The sequence below is a fragment of the Hippopotamus amphibius genome, chromosome 7 (genome assembly GCF_030028045.1).
Source record: "Hippopotamus amphibius kiboko isolate mHipAmp2 chromosome 7, mHipAmp2.hap2, whole genome shotgun sequence".
Classification (NCBI taxonomy): domain Eukaryota; kingdom Metazoa; phylum Chordata; class Mammalia; order Artiodactyla; family Hippopotamidae; genus Hippopotamus; species Hippopotamus amphibius.
Window position 1 is genome coordinate 148,445,070 of NC_080192.1, and position 21,115 is coordinate 148,466,184.

The 21,115-nt window shown below is 51.7% G+C and overlaps 1 protein-coding gene across 1 annotated transcript in view; it reads right to left on the reverse strand.

Annotated features, from left to right (window-relative positions):
* The window catches only part of SNTG2 (syntrophin gamma 2), a 118,882-nt gene that overhangs the window by 46,545 nt on the left and 51,222 nt on the right, over positions 1–21,115 (reverse strand). Inside the window, exons 9-10 of the mRNA XM_057742662.1 lie at positions 13,210–13,337; positions 450–579 (exon numbers count right to left, since the gene is read on the reverse strand). Coding sequence (XP_057598645.1) covers positions 450–579; positions 13,210–13,337 — 258 coding nt within the window. The remainder of the gene's footprint in view (positions 1–449; positions 580–13,209; positions 13,338–21,115) is intronic.

Genomic DNA, 21,115 nt, shown 5'->3' on the forward strand with positions numbered 1-21,115 from the left:
GGGGGTCATTGAGGAGGGATATTTGTGGTGCGAGAGCCTCTTTCTACGTTTCCTTAATGTTCTGGGGAATTACATCTTTAACTCAATTAGCTTCCCCAAATAAAAATGTCACATTACACTGATGCATTTGGACAGCGTGTGTATAACTTATATCCACACAACGACCTCTGTGTAGGTGCGCGGGAAGAAAGAGAGGAAGACAGGGAGAGGGGCCCAGCGGGGAAGTGCCCAGAGGTTCGACGCAGCCTGTACTCTTACACCAGGAAATGTTAGATGACTACATTTTAACTGCTTTTAGTCAGAGATTTGATATGTTGAAAACAAGTGCATGGTCTTCTGTTTAATGTCACTACCAATTGTTTTGGGGTTAATCATAAATAACAAAAAATCTTAATTGTTTTCGTGGACTGAAAAGTAGAAACATGGACCGCAGAGGTCTCCGTGCTCACATTTTGCAGCATCAGGGCGCTGATGTTGGCAGACACGGCCCTCAGCCAGTCGGCGCTCTCCTGGGCCGTGTGAAACCGAAGGACTCCTGAGCTCGCCCCGTCCAGGGCCTGCACCTCGAACGCGCTGGACCTGCAGGAGGAGGAAAGCAGACGCTGGAAGGAGGCCCCTGGGGTCTGGATCCGATGCCTCAGGGCCGGGAGGGGAGGGGGCAGGGCTGTCACCAGCCCCCACTCATCCCCGCTCAGCACCGCCCTGCAGTCACCAGGCAAGCGCAGCTCAAAACTGTGCACATGTGACTAACCGCTCTTGGTATTGTAGGCAGGTTTCCTGAAATTAACTTCAAAACTGAAATCCCTCACTGACAGCTCTTTCTAACTTAATAAAAATATGAAAGGGGACTCATGCAGGCCATGTCCTTGCCCTGGCAGAAATGCTGGAGTAACTGTTTCACGGGGCCCTTGGTAGGAACTCTGTGAAGACCCCTCACGGCGGGACCCAGTGATGATGGAGCATCGATGGCATTTACGACCACATGTGTGTTTCTGACTCGCAAAACAGCTCTGGAAGAAGTTGGTTCACCTTTACTTTTACCATGAGAATCAACCTGCCACAAACCCAACCACGGCACACTGTTTAATAACAGCAGTAGAACTGTCTCTGATTCAGTAGTTCTTCCCTATGGTGCAGGTCCTTTTTTCCAAAGATAACTCACATACAACTATTGTTACAGACTGATGTTTGTATTCCCCAAAACTCCGGTGTTGAAGCCCTAATCCCCAGGGCGGGTGTATTTGGGGATGGGACCTCTGAGGAAAGAAGCTTAAGTGAGGTCAGAAGGGTGGGGCCTGATGCTATAGGACTGGGGTCCCTATAGGAAGACACCCTGGAACTCTGACCCGTATGAGGACACAGTGCCAAGTCAGCCATCAGCAAGCCAGGAAGAGACTCAACCCTCTGGAACTCTGATCTTGGACTTCCGGCCTCCAGAACTGGAGTACCACACCACACACACCCCATGGTATTTTGCTAAGGAAGCCTGAACTAACACAACAATTACAATAAAGGAATGTCATTTATACGTCTGTTCATTTTTTAAGAAAAATGTATATTAATCCATGTAGCTTATGCCTTCATGTCCTTAAGATAATTGAAAGGCTAAAAAAATAACAAAACAAACATTTTTTAAAAACAAGGTTCCCATGAAATTGTGTTTTAATAGTCTGTCAGATGTGGGTTCAATCATGGTTTCATCCGGGCGAAGGAGAAAGAGACGGAGAAGGAACAGCTCTGCAAGCTCTTCCTCCAAATCTACCAAACCAGAGTTTCTTTGATTAAATGAGCTTTCTGTCTTTTTTTATAAGCAGATATCCCAGCCTAGGTGTCACTCCCACCCTAACCTAAGGTTCATTTACAGACAAGTGTGTCATTGTCCCCATACCCTGCTCCAGAGCCCTGGCTCAGAAGTTTCACCTGGTGGAGGAGGGGAAAACTTGAATGAACTTTTTGGCCATCCCAATACCTACAAATGAAGAACCAACTCCACAAGAAGAAAGCGGAAGGAAGGAAATAATGCAGATTAGAGCTGGAATGAATGAAGCAGAGACGAGAAAAGCAACAGAGAAAATCAATGTAACCGTAATCTGGTTCTTTAAAAAGAACAGCAAAATTGACAAACTTTTAGCTACATTGACCAAGGTAAAAAGAAAGAAGACTCAAAATACTAGAATAAGAAGTGAAAGTGGAGCTATTACTATCAATATTACAGAAACAAGAAGGGTTATAAGGAAATTACATGAACAATTGTATGCCAATAAATGAGGTAAATCAGATGAAATGGACAAATCCTAGAAAGATACAAAAACTACCAAAACTGATTCAGGGAGAAATCTGAATAGACAACATTACAAGTGTAGAGACTGAATTTTTAAGCCCAAAACTAACCACGTAGAGAAGCTGAGGCCCAGATGGCTTCACCACTGAGTTCTACCACACATTCGGAGAAGAATGAATGACCGTTACTCACAAACTCTCCCCAAAATGGAACATTTCCCAACTTAGTTTATGAGGTCAATGCTACCTTAATACCAAAACCCAAAGTCATCACAAGGAAACTGCAGGCCAATATCTGTTTTGAATACGGATGCAGAACTCCTGCATGAAATACTAGTAAACTCAATCCAAGCACATCTATGAAGAATTATATACCACAATCCTGGCTTTATCCCAGAAATTCAAGGTCAGTGTGACATCTGGAAATTAGTTAATGTTACACATCATAGCAACAGGATAAAAAAAATCACAGAATCCTCTCAACAGACACAGAAGCAGCACTTGACAAAATCGAAAACCCTTTTATGCAAGAAAACACTCCAGAAACTATGACTAAAGGGGAGTGTTCTCAGTCTGATAAGGGACCCCTACAGAAGCCCGCGCACAGGTATAGACCGTTGGCTCTCCAAGTTTCAGATCCCAGCACGTTCATGCCTCAGCTTGTGAGACAAGCTAGACGCCTAGCCTCTGAGATCCTAGTCTACACTGCGGGCTCTAAGATGCCAGTTATACCAGAAATGGAAATTCCGGGAGAGACACATGGGATGACATAACTGTGGCTGTAGTAAACCCATAGGTGCTAAACAAAGGTTGCTGCTCAGTGAGGTTATTTGTCAAGGAAAGCGATACAAATTAAACATTATATGAGCAGAAACAGTGAGAGTCTTGGCATTAATGCTGATGACAGATGCCAATAAACCAGCAAAGCATGAGAAGAAAATGCACACTTCGGCTTATTGTTACAAAAGTCACTAATTAGTGTCAATTATGCAAACTCTGTGCACGCATGCCCGAGCGATGGGTGGACACGCGTGTGCCCTGATCGCCTCTGAGGCTTCATCTTCTCAGCGTTTCCCGTGCTCGGTGTTCAGACACCCTTGCAATGCACCCCCCCCCACCCCACCCCCGCCCGGTCCACAGGCGGAACCTGCCTCATGGTTCTACAGGCCGATTTAAACGCAGGCACCCTGCTCCCTGTATCAGTTTGTTTATTAAAAAGCCGTCATTACTGGAAAATTCCGGGCACCACAAAAGTTCAGCACGTCCAGAATAAAAGATAGCTTCTCCTTTGCGCTGCCCCCAAAGCCAACGTGTCCTCCTCTGTCACCCGTCACCGTCCTGAGACCAGGTCTGCGTCTCCGCGCCCCCGGCCCGTCTAGAGCTGGGGCTTGAGAGGTGTGAGGGCGGCGGGTCCCACATGGGCCTCCCCGCAGCCGGATGCGGGGCCCCTCCCAGGGTCCCACTGAGATAAACCACCTCGTCCAGTCTCCCTCCTGGTCCGATCGTATGCCTGCTCCTGCCTGCAGCTCCTGGTGGACAGGAAGCTTCCGGAGAGCACGGATGCCTGAGTCTGTTCATTTCCCACGCACACAGCTCACCCACCGCCCCCAGCATCGACCACAGCCCCGCGCGGAGCAGGCGCGCAAGAGGACCTGTCGTGTGAAGAAACGCTGGAGAACACGCAGTGTGACGTGACCCCCCCCACGCCCGCTGCCTGCTGACGTAGCACCACTGTCCTCCCGACCCGGCCAGGGGGCGGCCTCCTCGTCTGAAAACAGGCGGCGGGAGGACCGCTCGCTGGGCCGGGGGACGGGCAGGTGAGGCGGGGGGTGGCCGCCCTGCGCCCGCCACACGTGGGGCGCGGGGTCACAGGCACGCGCGCGGTGTTCAGTGCGCGGGCAGCAGGCTCTGGGCCTGTTCAGGATGCCTGCAGAACCTGTCCCGTCGTCTTCCCTGTATTCTTCAGTTCTTCATGGGTGACCAATTAGTCACGGACTTGAAAATTCCACTTTCCATAATCACTGAAATTACTTTGAACAAATTCAAAGTGGTGTAAATCAAGAACAGAGAAATATATTTATTGTCTATAAAATAAAACACATTCTAAAAGATTCACAGGTGGCTCAAATCTCTGGGACCTCTAAGAATTGAAGTTTTCCTTTTACAACCTTTTCCACTGAATAATGGGGGCTGCAGCTTTCTCCTATGAATAAGGACATTAGACACAGCAAACGCTGTGTCTCTCTCTGCATTTTCTTTGTCTTTCCGTCAGGACTTCTATGTCCAGGAGGCACTAATTGGCCCTCAAAGGCTTTCATTTCCACGAAGCAAAGCTTTCAAACCCCTGGATACCTCCTTCAAAGTCGGCGGGAGGCCAGGCTAACGGGAGTGACCGCTGACCAGCACAGCGTTGCAGCAGGCCCCCCGAGGAAGCGAACACACCCCAGTTCCCTGCTGCACCTTGCTGACTTACCTACCAGGAGAATCTGAATCACTGGCTGAAAATATGCAAGCTTCCTGAAATGCTATAATCTACACTGGAGAGTGCTCTGAGTGGCAATTCCTTCCTCGAAAAACACACGTTTTACCCACACAGCCTTCCAGTTTCTCCAGTGCTAATTAGCCTTTATTTCTAAATTAAAATCCATACTTCTAACTACTTAACCCATGCTGTTTTCATCTAAATGAAGAGGTTGTTAGCCTCTGAAAGCAACTGAATCAATAGATGTTTGTGAAATAGGTGAGTTTCATGTCGGGCGATGGATTTACTGGTCAATAGACTTTTTCACTTTTCAGCCTTCAGTTTTATTTGCATAATAATTGATTTTTAAACATATTTTCTCATTTGTTTCATAGGAAGTTAACTTAAGAACTTATTCAAGAGACGTGAATACTGGCATGCTGCCAAGGGGATGAAGTTTCTGGTGGTAAATTAGATGTTTGACAAAATGTCTTTCAGGCCTTAAAATGTTTCCAGCCTCTCATCCCATAACCCTGCCACGCTGCCTGTTCTAGTGGAGTGGCGGGTACGGTGAACGATTTACACACAGCAAAGTCACAGCATTCCCCAAATACGTTTTAAAAGAAAAGTAAGCCCCTGGTCCCCTCATAAAGGAGCCGCGGGGAAGCACTGTGCATGCGGACAGGACGAGCATCTCATTAAACCCCAGCGCCGGTACCGCCGTCCACCACGTGGTCTCTACAGAAAAGTCCAGACAAACACACGTCAACCGGAGAGTGCAGCTTCATCTCGTGGTAAAATTTTAGTGTATTAACATTTTCCCCGCTCATTTATATTTCCCGAATTACCCAAAAGTAATATTTTCAGCTGTGCAACCTATAGATATATGTGTAAATGTGTGTGTGCACACACACATGCAGACACCTGTGTCCGCACACACACACATGCACACATGTGCATGCATGTCTGTGTGCGTGTGCGTGCGTGTATGCGTGTGAGGACCCCCCAGTGCCAGGAGCTCCTGCCCGTCACACCCGCAGGTGCGCCACGTCCTCAGGGCTGCACCTCTCCTTCCCCAAGGCCCTCCGAACAGCCCTCGTCCTCCAAGTCCGATGGTCCTTCTCATGCTTGAATCGGAAAGCCTTGTGGTTTTTGGACACCTACATTTTTCTTCCAATTTAATTGTTTCTTTGCTAGAATATAAACACTTAGAAGACAGAAAGGAGGTTTCTTCTCCTTTGTAGCACACGGCAATAAACGGTGGTCGAGGAGTGCTTCCTGTACAAGTTCCACGGTGGAGATTCAATTCTTCCACGTGCTCAGGGGACGGTTAGGGCTCAGGTGGTCGACACCAGGGAGGGTGAGTGTGTCTCCAGGCAGCGGTGCAGGACCCCATCTCGGTACCCTGAACACCCGGGTCTCTCCGGTGACACCTCCTGGTCCTGGTGTGCAGTGTGGACGCACTGCAGACATTGGGCGGTCCCTGGGGACGGGGACCAGGACAGGGGAGTTACCTAGGTCCCAGGTAGGGGGAAGTGGGGAGGCTGAGCGCCGCTCCCGAAAGTGCAGAAGGAAACCACATGGAACGTGCACAGGTACACGGGCCTCCACACCCCGTGACCTTGCACGGCCGGGTGCACGTGGGCCTGGATGACTCCCTGAGCTGTAAACGCAAAGACAGGCAAGACCTCTTATTTCCCAAGATGAGAAAAATGCCGTCTCTGATCCTTCGTACTCTCCACTTCCTGCGGACATCGGGCGGTGACCTTTGTAATAATTTGTAATAATTTCCCAGTCCACAGGCTGCTGAAATTCCACCCCAGGGAGCCTCCCATCCCTGTCTTCTGGCTAATATTATGTTATCGCTTTTATGGGAGCACAAAAATGACCAAAAGATAATCTCAAGAAAAGATAATCTCAAGGAACTACGAAATGTAAGAGGACAGAACCCTGTACCGTCTTCTCCTCCGATTTCCGTGTTTTGACCGCTCAGTTTAAAAGAGGCCAGGGATGGGCAATGAACCCTTATGTCCTTTTAACACGTCTGCTGCCTTTTTATGCTCCTACGTACACCTTTAAAGTTAAAAAATTAATAAATTTTGGAGAGGCAGAAAAGGATAGCACACACATACTGACAATGACATTTACCCTCAGTGATAAAACAGCTAGTTGGCATTTACTGATACCGACGTTGTGATGAGCCCTGTGGGAAACGCTTCATAAGCTGTGCTGGTTTTAACCTTCACGGTAACCTGGGTCGGAAGGTCTTCTTACCGCTCCCATTTTACAGATGAGGAAACGGGGGCGTATGCAGATCAACCAACCGACCCAGGTCACAGGGCCTGACCCTGGAAAGGCACGAGAACACGTGCACACACGCACACACATGCACGCACGCGCACACACACTCACCCCAAACAAAAAGCGCAGAGTCTGGTTCCACAACCACAGTCTGAGCTGTGACGTCGGGCCCACGGGAGCCTCTCGTCCACAGCGACTCCATTCTTCCACCTTAAAACCCCTTCCTATGTATTTTCTTTGCAAACTCTGAGAGCCTATTAAATTTCTATACACAAAGGAAAGGAAAATCAACGTAAGGTTCCAAAGGGAAGACGCGTGATGAACATATCCTGCTCGGATAAGAGGAAAAGATCCCAACGTCCGAGCGCGGAGACCCTGGGCGTCTCTCCGTAGCCGGGGCTCCAACCCGTCGCGGTCACGGCGGGCATCCTCGGAGGAGAAGTGAGGGGCTACGTTGAGAGACGGCCGTTGATGCAGCGGGAGGGAAAGAGAGACAAACGGCATCTCTGAGGCAGCGAGTCCAGCCGAGACGAGGAGCGCCTCCCAGGGCGAGAACCAGGCGTGTGAACGCGGGGTCGGGGTGGGCACCCGGCAGAGGCGCCGGAGCCCCGCCCCCGTCAGCACCGCAGACAGCGGCTCGGAGCTGCCGGCCCTGGGGCACGGGCAGGGGGCACGGGCAGCGGGCACGGGCAGGGGGCACGGGGAGAGGGCACGGGAGGGGTCCCGGCCTCGCGGCTCACCCGGCTCACCCGGGAGCCCCGTGCAGCACAAAGCCGGACGGTTACAGAGCGTCCTCGGGGGTCAGGCAGGCAGCGCTTCCCACGAGCCCCGGAGGGAGGGGCCCCGAGGCTTCCACGTGTCGGCCGTGGCCCCACCTGGCAGCCCGCGACCCCCGAGGGCCGACCGGGGCCCGTCCAGACCTCCCGGCGGCGGCGAGAAGCCACGGTCCCAGGGCAGCACGTCTACGCAGGGGCGACTCACGTGGCCCGCGGTTTGGAGATGCTCACACAGAAAGCAGGGCAGCCTTCAGAGTTAAAGCCAGCGATCGCAGACCAAGAACACATCGTGAAGCTAAACGTCCATTTCTCTCCACAGGCGTCCGGGGGCAGTGTCCTCCGTCCACACCCGCACGGGGACGGGGACGTGGCCCGGGCTGCCCTCCTCCTCCCCAGGCTGCCGTCCGCGGCCACAGCCCGGCTGACGCCCCGTCCGTCGTCCCATCACGACCGTGTCCAGAGGCCGGGCTTCCCCACGACGCTGCAGACGCGGCCGACCCGACAGAAGCACCAGAGACGCTGGCCTGCCTCGTGCTCCCAGACCGTCCACATCCGTGTGCAGGGCGTGCCCGGAGCCCGGGTGTTCGGGGGACACCCGCACCATTCTCTCCCAATAAACACGCACACCCTAACCTGCTCTCCCCACCGTGGAAATTTCAGGAAACGTTAAAGACGCGGTGACTTGAGAAAGACAGCAGCCTTGGTACCGAAAGTGGGGTCCGACTGCTCGCTGCTCAAAAGCCCATAAAGAGGCAAGATTGGCGGAAAGGAAAGTTTGCTTTATTTTGGATGGAGGCACCCGAGGGAAGCCAGACTGCTGTCTGAAGCCGACCCCCCCCCCGACCCCAACAATCAGGAGCAAGAGTTTTCTAGGCCGAGGGAGGGGCTCCATGCAGAAACAGCACGGGCAGCCCTGACCGTCATCTTGAAGTGGGTCATCGGTGGTCTGACCCGCGTCGTCTTGACTGTTTCAGGCACACTTCGTCTGCAGGTCCAGGGTCGGTTTGTTCCCATTTCTTTGAGGCCAGTTCTCGGAAGTGTGGCGGCTTCTGTCACGGCCGCAGCCTGGCCATCCTGTGGGTAACGTCTCCCACCTGGTGGGGGTTTCAGTGTCTGCAAGGCGGCTCCCAGGACAGGCTCAGAATACGACCCGCAGCCCCGAGGAGGAACTAAAGGTCCTTGACTTTGCCTAATGACTAAACCACGAGGGTGAGTCAAAAACAATCCGCCCTCCGGCGATATGAAAACATCTAGAAACTCTGCAGCCGGAGTGCAGGGAATTTCTGACTCACCCTCGTATTATTTAGTCTTGTTGGACTGTGTTCCTTTGTTTCTGTATTTTGTGATGAAACTCATTCTTTGGCTAAAGTTTTCCAACAGACAAAAGGCAGGTGGAGGACGTGGGGGTGGGGAAGGACCCTGCCTCAGCCTGACACCCGACAGCTCCCGGCCAGGCGGTGGGATTCTTCTGATGAACGTAAACAGTTCCGAGACCGTCCACAGCAGACGAGGGCTCTCCCCAAACTCCACACGTAAGAGAAAAGGGCTCAAAATCCTGCCCGAGCGGATGGAAACACAAAGGCTGTCCGGCCACCAAGACCCGCCCACATCCCCCACCGGTCCTCCCCGACGACGGTGCTCTCCCAGGACAGGCCCGGCCCTGCCCCCAGACCCCCCCATCTGCAGCCTCCGGGATAAAGTCAAGCTCAACGAGGACCACAGGGGCCCACTGTCCGAGCCCCCAGTGCAGAGCAGACCCTGAGCTCCGGACCCTGCTACCACCCCCCAACACGACCCCCACCCACCAGAAGCCCCTCCTCTTGCGGAGACGCCCACACCCCCAGGGACACGGTCTCCCCTCCCTGCTCGACCCCGGCATCAAGTGAGCTGCGCTTTCAGGGTTTCCCAACTACGGTGGAGGGGGTTCTGGCACGAGTATTTAAACATGAAGACATCCTTTGCAAAATAAATCAGGGTGTTTAGCAGGATAGTTCTGACTTGTAGCATCACTCCTGAAAACGTGCTTGACTGCAGCGTGTCTCCAGCACGGCTGCCGCGAAGCCCACCTGGGCCCTCCCACGCTCTCTCCTCTGAGATACGGGAACCTCCTACGGAGCGAAAGGGGGTCTTACTGTCACTGAAAAGATGTCACTTCACTGTTATTGTCACAAACACAGAGGTGTGGGGCAAAAAGAGCTAGAGCTGGGGTTTCCCTCCCTCCCTCCCGTTTAGAAGAAGGAACAAGACACGTGACTCCTCAGCACTTCTGAGGCCCACAGGAAACAAGAGACCTGGGCAGGGCTCACCTGAGCAGAGCAACCAAAAGCAGCACCTCGTGTGAAGAACTCACCAGTGCAGGGTGAGCGTGCAGGGCCCCCGGTAATCACTCAGTTCCTCGCGTTCAAGATCCTCGCCCCCCGCGCAAGTAACAAGCCGCACCTGTCAGCACACGGCTAAAGGGTTTCAAGGCTCCCTTAATCCCGGTGTCATTTTACGTTTTCTCCATAAAACCATCTCAGGAAGCAGGGGGTACTCACCGTGTCCCACCCACCTGGCTGTCGGGGACGGGCTCCCTGCCAGGTCACGCGGCCCCAAGAGGCCCAGAGGCGAAGCGGGATTAGAGATGGTTCCCTCCAAACCCCATTCTTCCCTCCACACCATCCGCCTCCCCGGGGGTAAAGCCACTCACCCAAGCCCAGAGCCCCAGGCTTCAAGCCCCTGGTCCGAGGCTGCCTCGTAAAGCTCCCTCACGACTGCACCGACTGTCTCGCAAGCACAGAACGTTTCGCTTGTTCGTAAGGATGGTCCCTGCCCCTCAGCTTCCTAAAACACACACCGCAAGGCAGGTGCCTCGCTCAGCCCAGGTCCGGGGACCCAAACTGGCTGGTCATGGGGACGTGAAAGCACAGCCACCCGCAGACCCAGGCTCAGGGCATCTTTTAAGGGCAGGTTCCTAGGACGGGTCTGAACGCGCCGGGCACTTAGGCTCGGATCCCCGACCGGTACACAGGCAGCTGTGCCTGCTCACTCCAGCGGATGCAGACCGAGGTGCTGCCAGACAGGACTCTGCAAGTGTAAGTGAGGTCTGAAGTCAGCGGGCCGTAAAGGAGGAGGAGTGTCCAGGTGGCCCCATGTGGGCTCAGGCCCTTCACATCTGCGTCTGGAGGCCAGAGACAGGAAGTCAGATTCCACGCACAGGAGGTCACCTGTGGCTGCCTTACAGGTGAGGGGACACGTGGCCCGGAACGTGGGTGACAGCCGGCTCGGAGACGGGGAACCCAGCGCTACGAACTCGAGGACCCGCGTTCTGCCGACGACCTGCGAGGACTTGGGGAGGGGCCCGGCCACACCCGGGCGCCAGCCTGGAGAGACCCCGGCACACACAGCAGCCGGCCCTACGGTGGAGACTGAGATGATGAACTTGGGCGTTTGAGGCTAATTTGCACTAACCGGTTACGTGGGCACAGAAAGGACAGGGTCCTGTCAGAAAACTCCCGCCCTTTCACAACCATCGGTCCCACCAGCACGCGCTCCTCCACACAGGGTCGGAGAAATGTGGAGTAACTGCCTAGTAGCCAAAGCACGTGATGCTGCTGCGGGATCTGTGAGGCCTCGTGGCTACCTCCCCGCGTCTGCACGCGTCGTCTGCTTTCCTCTGTGAGCGCTTGAGCAGCCCTGCTCTGTAAGGAGTCGTCTGTAACCCTACCCGAACTTCGTGCTGCTTTTACACCTGTTTCAGTTTCATATCAAGATGTTCTCCCCCCAGATTCGTACGGAACCATCTTTGCCTGTCCTGTGCAGTCAATGACTGAACCTTCATTAAAAGTGACTATAATTTATGTAAAAGCTTAGTTCCCACCGTGCCCAAGGACCGCTGACCCTGGCCTCCACCTGACAGGGAACAGGTGCGAGAGGCCCTCGGGTGGGGACAGCCCTGCAGCCCCCGGGGGCGAAGTCACACTCTTTACAACTGATTCGTATCATTTCAGTACGTATTCCCAACGTTAGGTTTACATATGCATCTTTAGAGACTCTTTTGAAACTTTTTTACAGAAAACTAAGGCCCCTCAGTCATCATCAGCCCCATCACTTTAAACAAAGAGGAACACGGAGGAGGTGGCGACAAATGTCCGTCCTGCAGCTGGACAATGACAGGGACCCCAGGACGCCAGCCTCTGACCTGCTCAGCCCACTTTTTTATCCACTCAAAGGGTCTCCTAAAAATCCTTCCCAGGCTACAGTTCAGAGCCTTTGTTTTAAGATTTAAAAGGCGTTTGATTCAGATTTGGTGACTTCCAAAGTGCTCCTTGCACGTCTCAGAACGCGGGTCCCCTCGGGAGAGCATGGGAGCCTCAGATCCAACACGGGCTGCTGGGGCCACGTGCTCAGGCCTCCTGCCCTCTTCCTCCTCTTCAGCGTGGGGCCAGAGGGCCAGAGGGATGGCTCAGCCTCTAGACGTGCACCTTCATACTGATGCATGGCACACAAACACACTCTATAAGATGCAGAATTTCAGTCCTTATTCTTCTACTTTTTGCACCTTCCTGCCCATATTAAAATCATGAAAGAGTCAGCAAAGCTAATAAGATATGTTTGCTTTCATAAAACAACATGGAAACCTTTGCTTTGCTGTTAGGATTGACAGCACTTCCCAGGGCCAAGGAGGGGCGTGTGACCAACCCAGGGTGGCGGGGGGTGGGTGCCTTCTTGGGTCCCTCCTCCTGCAGATGCCCTGTGTTTACGCAAACACGACCTCGACAGGCACGTGTGTTTTATCAAGGAAAGTGCTCAATTTCAAAACAACAAGCACTCTCCCTCTGCTCACCCACGTTCTTCAAAGGGAAAGAAAACTCACCAACTACTTACTTCTCGGCCTTTCCACGGTAACATGATAGCACCGTTGGCCACAGCTGACACACTGTACTAACTTGGAGGGGAAGATGCTACCTCATTCCACGAAACAGTGACGCACACACAACCTCTACAGATGAAACTCTGAAATTCCTTCGTCAACCAGGCTCGAAAACTAGCGAGCGTTTAATGAACACTGGTGCTGGTCTAAACCTCTCATCTTATTAATGGAAAAGGTGAGATTCACTGGGTTTAAAAGATTTTTCTGCAATAGTATCCAACTTGGGTGAGAGTACAGTCTTATTTGCAATCTAATTCTCTTAACATGTAAAACTGAAAATACGATTTCTTCTGCTAAGGCCTGTGTCTCAGAAGGACGAACAGTCACCGCAGCCAGGACCACTCGTGACGACACAGCCGCCCCCGTGCCGACCAGTGTGTCTGATGGTGCTCACGTTCATGACGGCTACGTCAGCCTGGAGACAGGGACACGCACTTTGGGGTCTATTGGCATTTCCCACTCAGACAACAGTCACACACCTTAACTTTTCCGCTCCAGCTCTGCACCGGGAGACCCGAGCCATGGACAGAGGGAGTGACACGGCGTCCAGCCAGCGCTTCTCGTATTTTGGTTCCTTAGCCGCGGGCGAGGAAGGCGAGGACGGAGCCTGTGCAGAACAGACGAGAATCAGTCGAAAGCACCACACCCAGGCAGAGGCCCCGACACCACGTCCCCCAAACGCAAACGAAACGCACTTCAGCTGCTGCAGAAGCACCTGTGATCATTTTCTCCAAGCTCTGGAAAGAAGTAAGTGCTCTTCTACTTCAATGGAAACGATTTTCCTCCTCTATTTTTTAAACAGAATACGGCCAAAGACAGAAAGTTCCAGGGAAAGGGACGGGGAGAGAGACGAACACCGGAAGGACCTTCAGGGACGTGACAGAGGCCGGGGGTCCGGGAAGGCTGTGAGCGGAAGGCCGGCGCAGAGCGAGCTGACTGCGTGACAACGCTGACCACACGCTCACGGGCGTCCGGCCCACGAGACCCCGCCTGCTCATCAGCGGCAAAGCCCCCGCTGGCGGTCCAGCGAGAGCACGGAGGAAGCCAGCGGGGACGGGGGGCCCCCGGCGGGGCCTGCAGGGAAGAGCAAGATGCTGGAAAACGTGGCTGAAGCCACACGAACCACCAGGTCACCGGACACAACGTCCCGCACACGCCGTTAGCCACAGGGTCAGACACTGTCCCGTCCCAGGCTCTGAGCGAGGGGCCGCCAGCCACCGCGGAGGAGATAGCCCGGCCGGGCGCAAGCGTCCTCGCAACGGCCGTGGCTTCCGGGGACAGAGGCAGGATCCCCGGCAGCTTCTAGCTCCGGGCTGGCGGCCAGGAGGCGGTGCGCACCCGCGGGGCACCGGCTCACCCACCGCTGAGGACAGTGAGGACGGGGGCACCACAAGGGCCCCGCCCCGCGCTGTCCTGACGGGTGTCAGCGGGGACGTGGGCAGCATCTCGTTGACGGAAGCGGGGGCCTGCAGGGCAGCGACGGTGAGCGCTGGAGACGAGCTCTTCCTGGGCCGTTACAGCCGCTGGGGATGCGCGGATGTTGGACTATTGTGGAGTCGCGCCCACTCCAAGACGCCAGCAGGGCCGGCAAGCCACACTTACGGTGATGATTCCTTTCAGGCCAAACTCCCAACGAGTCTTGTGTCTGACCGTCTCAGGCCGGATAGCAGCCACCCCAGGATAGAACATTTCGGGTCCTAATCCGGGGACCTGCTACTTTATTTGGACAAAGGGTCCTTGCCCGTGTGATTAAGCTAAGGCGACCCTGGGTTCTCTGGGCGCCCTAAACGCTGTGGCATCTATCCTTACAGAGGGGCGCAGGGGAACCCAGACAGGAGGGGGTAGGGCCTTGTGAAGACGGAGGTGGAGACAGGAGCCACGTGGCCACACGCCCGGGCCGCCCGGGACCCCAGGAGCGGGAGGGGCAGGAAGGACCCTCCTCTGGAGACTGGAGAAAGCAGCCCTGCCAACGCCTGGAGGAGGCTGGGTCTGGGGTCTCCTCGTAACGTTCTCTTTCTGACTTCATCAGTTCCACAGCGGAGAGCTCCAGGGCAGCGGCGCTGGAGCACCAGACGCCGACCTAGCCTTTATTAACCCTCATTTGCTGTCACCCTCCGCACTGCGTCCTAACGCCTGGTAAAGTGTTTGCCTCTGGTGTGCACGTGCGCACAGCGTGCAGATTTATTACTTCACCACGGACGTCCTCCCAGCTCCGTCGAGGTGCCCATTTGCCAAATGCACCGCTGCTGCCTGGGTAAGAATTCGCTACAATGTATTATAGACTGAGGCACGTCTTCAGTTACAGTTTTCGCTGAATTTTATCACCATTTCTGCATTCACAACACTACGTTTAGGGTATGAGGGTCCACTAGGAACAATGCTTTTGTGCATTTTCTTTGAGGGCGGTTTGCTGCTCTCGCTGATTCAGAGTTGTAGGGGACAACACACATCTACTCCTGCAAAACCACCACTTAAATGTCACAGTGGATTCCGTGTACAGCAAGCAATGTTTAAAGGAGCAGAAGAACATGGTTATTTTATAAAACCATTTCAAAGTTACTTTTTAAAACATAGAATAAAAAGCAATTCCCCACTGAGAAAAACATCTTTTTCCTTTATGAAATCAGTTGCATTTCATAACCTCTTGGGCACATTTAAGCATCAGATTATCACTTTTAAAGGAAGCTTTTTGTTCCCTCTGCCTTGGAACGCTTCTCCCTCAGGGGCCACCGACAAGCCCAGAGTTTCAGGTCTGATTTGACAGATATTTCCTCTGGAAAAATACTTTATATAATCCTGAGAACCATGAGGCTGAAGGAGGACACCAGGTCTCCGTAGGTCAGCAGGGTTTTCTGTGATGCTCACACGACCTCCTAGATGGTGGGTTCAGGGGGTGCCCTGGAAAAAAGGAGGAGCATGGCCGGGACCACCCCCAGGCTCGCTCTGCGCCTGGACTCCTGCCGTTGGCCGCAGGACACAAGCTGCCTGCCCTCTGCGGCTGGGGAACCAGAGCGGAGGCCCCAGCACTGCGCGAGCCCGACCTCCCCTCCTGATGGACACCAGCAAAGCTGTGCCTGGACAGACCTTCCAGAACCTGCGGCCATGGCTCGGGCCACTCACGTGCCGGGCAGGCTTCCCCTGTGTGCCAGTCCTGGCCGGAGGGAAGCTCACCGGCTGCAGGAAGCAGAGCCCCAAGTGGTGCATCAGCTTAACAGCTTGCAGAGGTGACAAGGTGTGCTCCCACCAGCGGAACTGAAACGCGTGGCTGTACCTGCCACCTCTCCCGACCCTGTGACGCAGCCCAGGGAACTCGGGTGTTACGACACCATCTCCTGCCACCCGCCACCCGACCTCAACTTCCGAGGAAGAGGAACAAAAAGCTTCGTCCCTTCTGATTTATGATGCAGTCAAAGGGGCCAGAGGAGTAAGGAAGGAGAGGCCGTCCTGGTTCTGACACATTTGTGCATGACCCACTGCCTCGCAGGGCTGTTGCTGGGATGCCTCGGCTTCTGAGCGGGCGGTCCTGAGCTGGGGTGGGTGGTGCAGAGGCTCCACACTCGGCCTCACAGGACGGCGTCTCGCCTGCCTTTCAGGGTCCCCTAGCGTGATGGGAAGCTCCCCGTGGAACTCACTGCCCGTGGAGGACTGCAAACCAGAGGAGGAGACGGCAAGGATGCCGTAGGAGCGGGAGTCGGCCGCGGATCCTGCATGGCAGCCACGACCACGCTTTCCCCGATTCACGGACTCGAGCTGCAAACCAGTGAGGGCCGGCCTCCACCTGTCCTCCTCCGCTCCTCACCTGCCTCATTTCTTGGGTGCTGGGATGCGTCTTTAAGTCACCCTTTTCAAGAAAAATGTTCAACGTTTCAATACTTGCTGTTTAAGCAGGAGATGTGAAGCCAACTTTTTAGGTGCTGCTGTCTTATTTCCACTCTGAATGGGTGAGGACGTTCCACTTTATTCTACTTTTAACTGAACTATATTGAGGCGTAAATTACACATAATGACATGTACTGATTTAGGTGCGCAGTTTGATGAGTTTTCACAAATGTACCCACCTCATGCAACCAAGCCCTGAATTATAATACAGAGTAATCCCATCGCAGCCACCAAGAAGAGCTCCCAGGGGCTGTGTCACCCATCTGACTGCTGTCACGATAGACTACTTCACTCTTCCAGGACTTCTGTGTGCAGGATCACACAGGATGTACTTGGGTATGAGGCTTACTTCTCTCCACAGGAAGCCTGGGAGAGGACCCTTGTTACTGTGCGTTTCAGCAGATTTTCATCACTAAGTGGTAGTCTACTGTTTGCACGTGCCAGCATGTCTTTATCCATTCACCTGTTGAAGGAGATCTGAAGCACTTCCAGTTTAAGAATAACATAAACAAAGCTGCTATGTTGCCAGTTCAATTTGGGCACCAAGCCTGTGTTCCTGGCATCAACCTCACTTGCTCACGACACATTATTCTTCCTTCGATTTGTTCATATATTTGAAGATTTTTTGTCTACATTTAGGAGGATCATTGGTCTGTAATATTCTTTACATGTAATGCCACTGAAAGATGCTGGTAGTAACATCCTGGCCTCATAGGCTCAGCTGGGATGCATGGAATCTTCTGGAAGTGTGAAATGGATGTATTATTCTTTGACAGGATTCCCCAATTACAGAATATTGAGTTCTCTCTAAGCCTCTGTCTCCCTGACCATCACAGCCCCACACATCATCCATCGTGGTGAATGTTTCATGTTTACTGGAAAGAAGCGGTGACTCTACATGCTTTGGACCAGGTGTGCTGCTCTAAGAGTCAGTTAGCTGGCTCACAAGATTGGTTACATCCTCTACCTCCTTCGTGATGTTCTGTCTACTTGTCCTATCAACTTCTGGACAAAGAGGATTCAAGTCTCCAGCTATGGCTGTGAGTTTGTCTTGTTTCTGCCATTTCTGCCAGGTTTGGTTCTTACATCTGGAAGCTCTGTTACTAAGTGCAAACTATGTGCAAGATTCTTACATTTTCCTGATGAATTGATCTTTTAATCAAAATGCAACGTTCCTCTTTGTTTCTTGTACACTCCTTGCCTTAAAGACTACTTTTTCAGATATTAATATAGCCACAATTATTTGGTTTCTGTTTCATAAAATATATGTTCTCCACTAATCACCACCTATTTGCATCTTTATGTTTAAATTATAATTTTAGTAGAAAGCAGAGCTGGGCCTTTTTTTTTTTTTTCAGATCCAGTCTGACAACCTCTACCTTTTAATTGGAATATTTAGTCCATTTACATTTATTGTAATTCTTATGTCACCAGGTTTAATTACTATTTAAATTACTATTCAATTCCTGTTATTTGTTTCTCTTGATTTTTCTGCTCTGTTGAACATACTTTTTATAGGGGGTTAATCAATCTTTTTTTCATTATTTTCTTTTATCTTCTCATTAGTTGTAGGAATCATGATATGTATTCTTAATTTATCAACGCTTGTTTATCATATTGTATCACTTCAAACTTCCCATCTGACACATCACTGTTCCTACACCTCATGTCACAAATATTACAAGTTTCAGCAGAATAATTCGATTTATCTGACCCCATGCTCTGTGCTGTTCTTGCTACATTTGTACTTCCACATACATTATCAACTCCACTTTACTGTCTCATCATTTTGTCCTCTACACTACTTGTATTTAAAGGAAAACACAATAAGGAGAATAGATGTTTTATACACACGCTCACATATTTACCATTCACGCTGCTCTTTACTTCCTCCTGTGTGTCCAAGTCTCCATCTGGCATCCTGTCCTTTCAGCCCAAAGAGCATCTTTCAGTATCTCCTGTAGGGCAGGTCTGCTGGTGATATTTCCTCTCAGCTTAAATTTCTTTTAAAATGTTTGTATCCCCTCACTCTTGAAGAAAATTTTCCCCTGGATATAGAATTCTGAGTAGATATTCATTCATCTCTCTGTTCTTATGTAAATAATATGTCTTTTTAAAAAAATCTGGTTTCTACCTAAATTTTCTCTTCTTTGTCTTTGAACAGTTGGATGGGGATGTGCTGACGTATAGTTTTCTTTGTCTTCGTCTGGCTTTGTGTCCATTCCCATTTCCCTCTGGACTCCAAGCACTTGCAGCTTTGTCCACTTGCGGTGTCCCACAGGTCACTGGTGCTCCCTTGTTTTCCAGCCTTTGTTCTGTTCTTCAGATTGGCAGATTTCTGCTGCTGTTCCTCCAAGTTTACTGCCAGGCCTTCTGCTGCCTTTAATTCATATGAAGCCTATTCAGTAGACTTTTTCTTTTCTTAAAATTCTAGTTGTTGCACTTTCAGTTCTACAATTACCATTTGTTTCATTTTTTTTTCTTTTTACACTTTCAGTGTGTGTGTTTCCCTCCCTTTCAGATCCACTGCTTGTTTCATTTTTGAAATCTCAATTTCTTTACTGAGAGTTCCTGTCTGTTCAACCATTAAAACCATATTTTCCTTAAGGCCTTGAAGGTACCAATAACTACTGTGTTAAGGTCTTTGCTAAACTCAACATCTTCATGTGAGGTCTATTTCTACTGATTGAGTTTTTCGTAGCTTTATGTCACTTTGTCTTGTTTCTTTGCATCACTAGTAATTTTTTATTGCATACTGGGCATTGTAACACAAGGTATGGACTATGGATATATTATCTTCCACTCAACAGCTGTTTTTGTTGTTGTTCAACAGGCAGTTATTTAAGCATCTTAAATTTAGGAAGTCTTAAGCTTTGTTGAGGTGGTTCTGTGGAAAATCTAAGGTGTTTACTAAACTTTGTAACTTAGAGAAATTAAGCCTCTGACTCTATCGTCTCTGCAGATGTTTTCAAAGCATGGCTTTAGACTCTGTTAAGACAGGTTTAATGTGGTCTCAGTGCTGAAGGTGGAGCCTTTCTGGGGTTTTAGCAGCATGTCTGGGGAGTTAAATACTCTTCCCTGTTCCAGGCAAAGCAGAAACACAACTTCATCCAGCCACTGCTGGACCTCTAGCATCTTGGTTTCCTCCTGTCCCTCAGCAGCCCTTCCTGGATGGGCACTGATGGTCTTTTCCTGTGCATGGGCATCCTACATTCAGCCGGGGCCCAACACCCTAAATCTTCCGGCTCCCCTGCCACCTCCTTCGGGTTCTGACTCTCCGGTGCCTTGCCCCCCAGATTCTAGCTGATTCAGAAGCTGCATCCTTACCTTTGTCCCTCAGTGCAGCAGGACCACGTGCGATGCTGAGGTCCACTGTCCCCAGGTGGTGCTTACCTTGTGATGGTCTCCCTTTCCAAGGGTCACTGCCTGGAACTGCCAGCTGCCCAGCATCTGAGAACAAGTGCCTGATTTTTTGAGTATAACAGGTTATGTACTTTTGCAGGAGGCACACTGTGTTGCTTTTTCTTGGCACACCTTCATCTCATCCTTTGGGTGCTCACTGATTCTCCTCAGAACAGGAGATTTTTGTGAACAGTTTTGGGAGAAACTTTTCTGTTAATGTTGATATTCTGACCCCTTCCCAGGAATCACAGGTGTTCTTAATGGCATCTAGAATGGCGCCTCTTTCCAGAGGGTTTCCAGTGGACTCTGCCCATCGGAGGAATCACTGTCTATGGCAGCTACAGCCTCATGAAGTGTATTTCTTAAACAATAAAACTTGAAACTTGAAATTACTCCTTGATCCATGGGCAGCGTGGATGGGTGTTAGCCAGCCTGAAAACCACATGAATCTCGCGGTCCCTCTCCATTGGAGCTCTTGGGTGACCAGGTGACTGTCAGTGAGCGGGACTATTTTGAAAGGAATCCCTTTTTTCTGAGCAGTAAGTCTCACCAGTGGACTTAAAATATTCAGGAACCCGTGTTGTAAACAAATGTGCTCTCCTCCAGGCTCTGTTCCACTTACAGAGCACAGTTCTTAAGGGCCCAGGATTTTCAGGTGGTGAATGAGCACCGGCTTCAACCTGGAGTCGCCAGCTGCCTCAGCCCCTAACAAGAGAGCCAGCCTGTTTGAGGCATTGAAGCCAACCATGGACTTCTCCCCTCTTCCTACGGAAATCCCGCAGGGAATCTTCTTCCAGTAGGAGGCTATTCTGCCTACACTGGGAATCTAGTGCCCAGCGCAGCACGTTCATCAGCAAGCTGAGCTGGACCTCCTGGGGGACTTGCTGCAGCTCCCACGTCAGCACTGGCTGCTTCACCTTGGCTTTTCCGTTACGGAGACAGCTGCTCTCCTTAAACCTCGTGGACCAACCTCTGCCGGCCTCACACTTTTCTTCCGCAGCCTCCTTACCTCCCAGCCATCACAGAGTTGAAGCGTGTTAGAACCTTGCTCTGGATCCGGCTCTGGCTGAAGGCCGTGTTATGGCTGGTGTGTGTGACCTTCTA